The 10,293-nt window shown below is 45.6% G+C and overlaps 1 protein-coding gene across 1 annotated transcript in view; it reads left to right on the top strand.

Annotated features, from left to right (window-relative positions):
* Nucleotides 1-9,583, top strand: part of LOC142566059 (ELMO domain-containing protein 3-like) — a 36,182-nt gene extending 26,599 nt beyond the window's left edge. The window contains exons 2-10 of the mRNA XM_075676789.1: nt 422-470; nt 545-613; nt 676-764; nt 841-964; nt 1,049-1,171; nt 1,235-1,365; nt 5,321-5,397; nt 9,083-9,210; nt 9,304-9,583. Coding sequence (XP_075532904.1) covers nt 422-470; nt 545-613; nt 676-764; nt 841-964; nt 1,049-1,171; nt 1,235-1,365; nt 5,321-5,397; nt 9,083-9,210; nt 9,304-9,431 — 918 coding nt within the window. The 3' untranslated portion in view covers nt 9,432-9,583. The remainder of the gene's footprint in view (nt 1-421; nt 471-544; nt 614-675; nt 765-840; nt 965-1,048; nt 1,172-1,234; nt 1,366-5,320; nt 5,398-9,082; nt 9,211-9,303) is intronic.
* The last annotated feature ends 710 nt before the right edge of the window (nt 9,584-10,293 follow it).

The following is a 10,293-nucleotide window of genomic DNA, read 5'->3' as shown; positions in this document are numbered from 1 at the left end:
TTCGAGAACCTCGCACCCTTCCCAAGCGGGATCCCAACGAGCGCGTTGTCTAGGCAACGTCCAAACAGTCTCCGGGCCAAAATGGACACATGGCCACTGGAACCCGAGGAGAGCGACGAAACGGTATAACGACGGTGACACCGTTTCACCTCTCCGCGGAAATGTGCGCTGCGTGGACGCGGCTTTAGCGCAGAGCGTGGCACTTCCGTCGTGAGTCTGTGCACATCTAACTGCGCTGAGTTTTAGCGTTACGTAGCGCCCGTGTAAGCGTGGCACCGTGGTGAAACTTGGCGAATGCCGTCGTTGGAAAGTTGAGCTTCATGCTTCAGTTTCATCGTATGCAGTTCGGCGACGTGGTGGTCACGAAGTATAGGAGAAGGGTACTTGACCAGCGCTAATTATTGCGTTATTCTAATTTCAGGACCCGGCCGACCTCAGTACACCGGCGTTCTTTAAGCGCGCAGAATTCGGTAAGACCACTTCCACCAATTGACAATTATTGCTAAAAAAAAAAAAGAAAATAAATCACGTTTTCACCCCTAAGATTCCTTAAAAGTGCAAGAGGAACAGCGCGCGGTCCAAGAAGAGTGGGAAAGAGTAACGAATGTTGTCGGTAAGCACCATATGTCTCTCTGCGAAACCTGCACAACACTTCCTTATCTGTCATTCTTTTAGGTATAGGGACTGTGACATTTTGTTCGCGTATTATCACGTATGAAGAAGCGCTTTGCCACTTCAAGGAGAGAGACCTGAGTTCCGTCATGGTAAGCTTGCCGAGTCAAACGTGCATGCTATAGCATCACACGTTCGAGTTCATTAGAAACCTGCTTTCGCACGCAGTCTGCCATCAGGCCTGTGATCCAGCGGAGAGGGATCAAACTGATTTTGCACTGCCTTTTCGGTCCGCCGCGCTTGAAGTTGGGGCTAGTGCCGGCCAGAGACTTCACTTTCGCCTTGGCCCAGTGTATGCCTGAGTTTCGCATCTAAAACACCAGCTAGGGTAGCGTGTGAACAGGCCGTAACATGTGCTTCTTTATGATCCTCTCAGGTCCATTCGATAACGAGAACACGCTGCATTTGGAGATTCTGCAGACAATCTACAGGAAACTCACGAACACTGTATATGATTGCCCGAGGTACGGCAGTCATTGGGAGAGAATCGGGTTCCAAGGTAGCAAGCTTTCTTACACTGGCAAGTTGTCGCGCAGATTACAAATATATTGTCACTCCGCAGGGAACGACCCAGCCACTGACTTGAGGGGCGTCGGTCTACTTGGTATACTGCACCTGCTTTTCTTGACCACAGGCTTTGGGAACATAGAACTCGTTAACGACATTTACAGCCTTTCGCGCGATCGAGAACAGGTCTGTGTCTATTTATCACTCAACTGTAATAGGTTGTAAAAAACTCTAATAATGCTGGCGTTTGTGCTGTCTTTGTGTTTGCGCTTTATTGCCCCTTACACGCCGCTTTTGACCTATTTCAGCCTTAATTTTTCCTGCCGATGGGCGGTGTCAAGCGGTCACTAATATCCGTTTACTATTGTGACAGTTCTTTTTCTCTTCTTTCTTGGGGGGGGGGGGGAGGGGTGTGACGTCGCACGGCATCATTACATAGCTAAATTGACTTCTCTTGAATTACAATATCATAATTTTAACTATTTTATAAATTACGGAAAGGAATTTGATTCAGTAGAGATACCAGCAGTCCCGGAGGCCTTGCGTAGTCAATGAGAACAGGAAGCATGCGTAAATATCTCGGCAACTATCTAGAAAGTCTCCACAGCTATCTTAATTCTCTAGAAGAAAAAGGGAAAAATACCGATCAAGGAAGGGGTCAAGTACGGGAGAGACAATCTCTCCAATGCTATTCGTTGCATGTTTAGAAGAAGTATCCAAACTATTAGACTGGGAAGGATTAGGAGTAAGGATTAACTGCGAATATATAAGCAACCTCGGTTTTCATATGACATTGTACTGTTCAGTAACACAGTAGGGTTGTACAGAAGTCAAAGATAATGTTCAATAGCCTGGCAATTAAGAGAACAAGAATTCATGATTGGCAGTCAGCCTCTAGAATATTCGCAAGCGTACGTTTATCTAGGCCCATTACTCAGTGGGGATCTTGATCATAAGGAGGAAATTTACAGAAGATTAAGAAAGATGGGTCGGAGCGTATACGACAAGCCTTACCAAATCATGACGGACAGCTTACCGCTATCCCTGAAAAAAAAAAAAAGTGCACAATCATTTCATTTTACCAGTACTGACATATGTGGCAGGAACTTCGAGGTTAACAAAGAAGCCTGAGAAGTTAACAACCGTGCAACGAGCTGTGGAACGAAAATTGTTAGGAGTAACGTCAAGAGACAGGAAGATAGCGGTGTGGATCAGAGAGCAAACGGGAATAGCCGATATTTTAGTTACATTAAGAGCAAAAAATGGAGCTGTAATGCGTATGGCAGATAACCGGGGGACCATTAGAGTTACATAATGGATTCCAAGAGAAGGGAAGCGTAATCGAGGACGGCAGAGAATTAGGTGATGCGATGAAATCAGAAAATTTGCGGGCGTAATATGTGGGTCAGCTGGAGCAAGACAAAGGTGATTGGGGATCGCTAGGGTCGTCTCCGTACTGCAGTGGACATTATTATTATTATTATTATTATTATTATTATTATTATTATTATTATTATTATTATTATTATTATTATTATTATTATTATTATTATTATTATTATTATTATTATTATTATTATTATTAAGTAGAATACTTATTAGTAAAGCCGGAATAAGTTGTTGGAAGCCCAATAATTTCTGGACAGAGATAATGGAGGCTTACAAGTGTATCTACAAATCAGAAGGTAACAACATTATATGGTTTACGTATTGCAGTCAGTACTAAAGGCAAGAATTACTTTATAGGTATGACCGTTCTGGGCAAATCAGTTGTTCCGCTGTACAGACAAGGGTTGTAGTAGTCGTGACCAGCGTGACACTTGTCGAGTGTAAAAATAAGCGCGAATAAATTAGACAAATACACATTGAACAGGCAAGGACAAGCGCTACTACCAACCGTTTATTCCTGTAAACACACCACCCATTTATACGCTCTCTCGTGCTTATAAATCCTATGGAATGTGGGAAGGTTTACATCGGGCAGACCGACCGGTGTGTAAACGGCTGACTTAGGGAGCATGCATGCTCTAAAAGCTAGGCAGAAAGACGACAAGCTTGCGCATTTGGCAGTGTCCGTATATTACGGGGCGCGGATGCGATACGCTCCTTCTTGGGGCAAAAATTCTAGGCAGATCTGCAAGTAACACGGCTCGGTTGGCTTTGGAGGCCGTCTTTATTAGCAAGCATTCCACTATCTGCTTTTTCGAGGCGTCTGCTGTTTTGCACAATGCCGAGCTTGATTTTCTGGAGGAAGTACTTCTGACATATGCGCCATAGTTGTAGCTAATACGACTTCGCACTTTCGCTTCAAGAAGTGGCTTGACGGATGTGCTCGAAAGAGCTCATAAATCGGTAGGGTGTTGATAGGAATTAACAGTTGGTATACCAGCGCGCTTGTTCTCGTCTGTTCCATGTGTCATCATCATCATCATCATCATCATCATCATCATCACCAACAACATATTTTAAGTCAACTGCAGGACGAAGGCCTCTCCCTGCGATTTCCGATTACCCCTGTCCTGCGCCAACCGATTCCATCTAGCGCCCGCAAATTTCCTAATTTCATCGCCGCACCTACTCTCCTGTCGTCCTCGACTGCGCTTCCCTTCTCTTGGCACCCATTCTGTAACCCGAATGGTCCAACGGTTATCTAACCTACGCACACCCGCCGTGGTTGCTCAGTGGCTATGGTGTTGGGCTGTTGAGCACGAGGTCGCGGGATCGAATCCCGGCCACGGCGGCCGCATTTCGATGGGGGCGAAATGCGAAAACACCCGTGTGCTTAGATTTAGGTGCACGTTAAAGAACCCCAGGTGGTCAAAATTTCCGGAGTCCTCCACTACGGCGTGCCTCATAATCAGAAAGTGGTTTTGGCACGTAAAACCCCAAATATTATTATTATTATTAACCTACGCACGTGTGTTGTTCAAATTCATTCGCGCTTAGTTTTACTGTCATCATGTCAGACGAACTAGTCCAAGAGTTGGTCCTTCTGAAGTGAAAATTGTTAAACTACTCCCTTGAGGTTGGCAATCATAGGTGCATCGCTCAGATCGTATAGAGAATGCTCGTTTTTTTTGGTCAACCATTTCTAGCATGTTTTACAATTTCTCTCGGTCACACCTCTGTGTCTGTGTGCAGTTTGCCATCGGATTATGCGCTTTAAGCACCTTCCCGACACTCGAGATAGAACAAGCCGTGAAGAGAGATTTCACTGTTCTGTTGCGAGCAAACGTTCAGTCTGGGGAACGATTTTCACGGATGTTATAACAGTACTGTCGAATCTCCTCTGGAACTAACATATTTACGCAGAATCTGACCCCTCGTAACGCTGCTGTAATCTGTGCATCCAGACACGTATATGTGGTAATATATGAGATGTTTCTTTTTATGTGGAACACTTTCATTTAAATTAACTGTCATATCTAAGCCCCGGCCGTTTTTTTTAGATAGACTACAAGGTTAGGCGGACATATCAACCAGGAAATGTTCAGCGATAATTTCGCTAATTGTTCGAAATGTGCTAGCTAACTTTTAAATTACTCACTTTAGGGCACATGTTGTAATTGCGAAATTGAAGCCGAGGAGTATAGCGAAGGTCGCGTCTGCCTAGCAGAAATCGTAATAGTATCACCACTTCAGTAATACGCATGTTGTAGACAATTGGGAATGCGTTAGCATTAGGAGTATATATATATATATATATATATATATATATATATATATGATGGTGGTCGAAGAGACAGCGCGCTAAATTGCCGCTGATTTTTTAACGTCTTTTGCTAGTGGCAGACAGTTTGCTAAAGATTTGTCTCGTGTACACGTTATGCACGCGAATTATTTTGTTCAGAGTTGAAATATTGCCGGGTATTCTCCAGCCCTGTAAACGCGCGCACGCAAACGCGCGCAGCGAGAGCTCCGCGCTTGAGAGACAGCATGTAGTATATCGTGTGACCAAGTTTTCTTTCTTTTCTTCGCATTCTTTCTTGCTTGGTTTGGGGTGTGTTGGCTGGGGATCTTTTTAGAGGAGTCAACTAACAGAACTGTGGGAGATAAGTAATGATTATAATGAGTTATTTGCGGCCCTGAACATCCACCTGGATGCGCTAGCTGGAAGAGGCGCTGCCTATTTTCTTTTCAGAACTTCCCGTTTGCTCTGATGAGCCTCAACATCACGAAGGTGTCCATAGAGGCCCTCAGGGAGGAGGTACTGAACAGGTGCGTATATGCAGGTTTAAGGCCCGCTTCAAGCAGTCGGGCTGCGAAATACATTCATAGTGGTAACAGCGCGAACAAGACGCCGAAGGAGTGAAAGGTCACAGGACGAGCGCTGGTCGGCATATCCTGTCGGCATATCCTGTCGGCATATCTTGTCGGCATATCATGTATAGCGCTGGTCGGCGCTCGTCCTGTGTCCTTACCATTGTGAATTTGACATATAGAGCTGGATTAAATTCACACAGTACGTGTCTATCCTGTCAGTCGTCACCACGACCCAGTCGGTCACCGCTGGGTCACCCCAACCGCGAGCACAAATTTACCCGGTCACCCAAACGGATGTGCATATTTCTGTCTCGGAACTTACTTACTGGATAATGTTTTTGACCAGATCGAGTGGCGCTAAAGATGAAATAATCTGCCCGCATTTATTTTTCGCTATTTGTTGGTGTTTTGGGTGGTCCTTAATGGCCCGTCGACACTGACGTCATTATTTATCTAGTTTAGTCTAATTGTTTTACATGCTGTCTCAACTGTCATGATGCATGCAACTTTTATTGTTCCTTTGTGCAAATTTGGTTCATTATTGTATTTGTGTAACACACCTGCTAAAATTCCCAAAGAGGGGATTGGAATATAAATAAATAAATAAATAAATAAATAAATAAATAAAATGGGCATCGGCCGATAATTCATTCTGTTCTAGCTCCACGTCGAGGGTTTAATCATTGCCTGTGGACGTAGACGATGTGCGAATTATTGCCATGCTTCAAGGAAATAAAGAAGTGCGTAAATGTTCTCTATGTGGATGAGACCAAGTGAATGTTGCTAGCAGCCGTACGGAGAAGCCGACAGTACTGTGCCTTCAACCTAATAGTTTGATTACTATAGCCGGGTACAATAGCCGGGTCCGGGTCATGACGTCAGTCTAGAGTGCGCGCCCATTGGTGGAGACTTGCGTGCATCCGCCTTTAAGAGGCAAATGCCGCTACCTTATAAAGTTGCACCCGACTATAGTGACTAATTGGCTAACTTTTTAACTTCGTTCGACGGTTGATGTTTCAGTGCAAAAGTTTAGTTCACTTTTCATAATACCATCTGCATTTGTTTTTGGCACGCTATCCTTTGTGCAGTTCTATTTAACTTGTTCATAAGAGAATTCTCTAAAAAAAAAGTTATGCAGGTCCGACACCCATCTCGAATTCTGTGTGAAGCGGTTAATTAAATAGTATAAACCTACATGGCATACATACAACTGTATTTATTGTTATCCCATGCAACTTGTACATATGCAACGTTTAATGTCTATGCCCTACACTGTTCACAAGCTACGCCGAAATGCAAACATCAGTTAATGCACGCTGTGAGACGTTGACGCAGTGACGTCGCGAGGACGAAGTCGATGTTCGACGTTTGTCGAGAGAAGAATGGCAAGGAGGAGTGCAAGCGTACTCAAGTACGACGCAGAAAAGAGCGGTTCACTATCGCTCACCGGTTTTGACTCGTGCGCCCGCGCACGTGCCCTATTCGGCAAGGCAGCTGCAGCAGCCACGGTTCCACGCATCCAAGTGCGAGAGAGTTCACAAAGGAGATGTCGCTTTAAATGAAAATGGAACGACATCCTGCTCGCGGGCAGCTGCGCTGTTTTCAAAAAGCTCCCCGGATGGAGTAGTAAATACGCTGCGTTCGGGATCTTGTGGTTTCGCGAGTTTGCCAGAGAGTTCGTCACGGTGTGCGCTCGCTGAACGCGTGCAGCGAGTGGTTCTGCTTTTCACTGGGAATCAGGTGCGCACGGCCTTTTACCACTGCGATGAACACAGTCAGTGACAAGCCACGAATGCGGGAGGAATCCCTTCCATAAAATTGCTGCTCCTGCTCCCCGCGTCGCTCCACACTAGAAAATGTTCGCTTACGTCTCTCATACCCGCCCTGGTTGCTTAGTGGCTACGGTGTTGGGCTGCTGAGGTCGCGGGATCGAATCCCGACCACGGCGGCCGCATTTCGATGGGGGCGAAGTGCGAAAGCACCCGTGTACTTAGATTTAAGTGCATGTTAAAGAACTCCGGGTGGTCCAAGTTTGCGGAGTCCCCCATTACGGCGTGCCTAATAATCACATCGTGGTTTTGGCGCGCAAAACCCCGTAATTAGATTTTTTTTTTCGCTTACGTCTCGCACCTATACGGAGAGAATGCACCTGGCTCAGCAGCGCAGGCCCCACGGATGATGAGAAGACGTCGCACAGATACACGAATAGCACAAAGCCCGGATAACCGTTGCAGCGGTCAGTGGAGCCCGCGCTGAACACAAACAACACACAGACGCGCGTCGTGCACGCGGTGATGGCCATCGCCTCGCAGCCCGCTGCGGAGGCGATGCAGTGACTACAGTTGTGCTGTCGGTCGCAGGCAACTTTTAAGCATTTTTGAAAGTGTTCGCTGAAACCCACGGCATATGGCTCGCCATGTCGGGGTTTCGGCACGTAAGGCCCCGGAGTTTAATATTTTCCTTTGGGTGACAGACCGTACCACCCTTTTCTTTCGTTCTTTCTTTTTCTTGCAAACAAAATGCCGGTATAATGTAACGATTCTATTCTAATGCTATATTCCTTTTCGCGCTTGGACAGTGGCTTGAGTGGCGGTCCACCCACGTTATCACCGGCATCGGCCGGCCACGTGAACGGACGTGCGTGTTGATAAGGAAGGGCTAGAATCGGGCGAAATGAATCCTTACATTATACCGGCCCTATATAGTTTTCTTTGGCATCTCCGCAGACAACTTGTACTGTTGATTTATCATGGACGAAACGCGCAAACACCACATCCCCACGAATGGTACTAAACAAAATCCACTGCGAAACTGGTTGATTGATTAATGGGTTCTTGTGGCGCAAGGGCCAGTTCTGGCCCAGTAAGCGCCATACTACGAAACTTAGCAACGGTTTAGCGGATCGAGAGCTCCATTTATACTAGGATACCTTTCGACGCAAAGTTCCGCGCGAAGAGATGAGAAAAAAGAATAATTATTCCATTATATATGCCCGACTATAAATGAATTCAGGCGTGGACACATGCTTTACGAAAGGTTAAAGGATGGACAAAATACCCACGCAAGAACATTCGGAGTGTCAGAGCTGCGATTGCGTGGTTGTTGCCTATTGGTCGCGCAGCCGTTTGCGCGACCAATGCGCAGAAACCTGAAAATTAAACGGGCGCACGTTTTAACGATTCATTTCTTATGATTGGTTTGTTCGAATTAACCGGTATTTAGAATTATCTGTTTGACTTGGTTGCCAGTTGATTTTAAGGGTTGATAATTCTCGCCATGGAAATCCTTGTTGCTTCTGCAACTGCAGCTATATACTTACGCAGGACGAATTAAGAATCGACTGGCACATACCTGACATACGTTTGCTTTTCATGTGCATCGTTTTTTTTTTCTTTCTAATCTTGCTATAGTTTGGGCACACTGGACACTCTAGCTCTGCCCCCTACCCTCTCCACCCCCACCCCCCCCACACACACACATGCACACACCCGCACGCACGGGGGAGGGTTAGGATACGCTTTTAGCACAGAGGCAATCCTGGAAGGCAGGGAAGCTGCATAGTATATGTTTGAGCTTGTGTTTAAGAATACCCTTAGTTACATGAACTGAAAATATATTAAAAGCGTTGAATTACGCGCAGGTGCTGCAACGAAAGAAATGACGTCATGGATGTTGTGAATGAGTTTTACGCTGGCACATTTTTGCTGCTCTACCTGTCTTGGAGGAACAAAAAGCTGACGATTAAAGATTCTGGATTCATTTTGAAAGGTATATAACTTCTCTCACTTCCTCATCATAACAAGTCTGTTGCTTGCGGTCACATTTAACGTTTGTTCATTACACGTTATGGATTCATTCCAGAGACATCGTTTTTCGCAAAGAAGAAGCCCGGATACGTGCTTCAGAATTTGAGGGAGTACCAGGAAGAGCAGAGTTCTTTGACGACTTCGCAGGTGTTCACGAATTTGGCGGCGATTGAAGCTCAGTGAGGCAACCGCAGAGCTGCCACTTACCGTTTACGATGGCGACCGTGCAGATTGGTATAACCGTGGGCGCCACATATGCGCCGCATAAGGACCCGTGTGTGAGAAATGGTGCGGCCGAAACATGAAAGGGTACTGTGAGTATACCGTAAAAGAAAGAAAGAAAGAAAGGAAACCGTGTGCGCGTGCAACTATAGACTGAGCATTTTGTGTCGCAAACGCACTCACAGGCGTGTTTGTGTATCACTTCGTATCGGTGACGTCGTTTTCTATGCGAAAATAATAAATATAAGGACCATATAAGTCGAGACTGAAATTCCCGTAGAACAAGAAAATGTTGTAAAGCTCATGAAAACGGAAGAAAGAAAAGAAAAAGAAAGCACGTGGGCTAGCGATTTGTATATATATGGTTATTGTAAATATACCAATAAAAGGCAGCCCTATTATTTGGAAATTAATACGAGTACATACACTGTGATGTGAAATAAGCTAGCACGAGAAGCACTGGTTGTGAAAGCACGGCTTAATTTCTGCAATAAAACATGAGTTGCGACGTTGTCTGTGTCCTCGTGTGCTACGTGGTGGTTATTTTGAAGTGAAGGAACTCGATGAGTACTACATGCACGGTGCATGATGGGGCTTGCACACAACTTTGACTGGTCATTGAAAGTGATCCGGCAGTGCCACAGTTATTCGTGCAATATACCGCTCAAATTAATTTTCGCGATAAAGTGCAATTGCATGATGTCCTTTGTAGCGCTGAACACGGCATATAAGCGAAACGGTCTTCTCTGACGAGTGCGACCGACAAGGTGCTCGATAGCGGCAGCTGTCAACTGGGCAGTCACTTTTGAAGCACGGGCGGCAC

This window comes from Dermacentor variabilis, unplaced genomic scaffold, assembly GCF_050947875.1.
Source record: "Dermacentor variabilis isolate Ectoservices unplaced genomic scaffold, ASM5094787v1 scaffold_12, whole genome shotgun sequence".
Classification (NCBI taxonomy): Eukaryota; Metazoa; Arthropoda; class Arachnida; order Ixodida; family Ixodidae; genus Dermacentor; species Dermacentor variabilis.
This window is presented reverse-complemented; position numbering and strand designations above follow the sequence as displayed.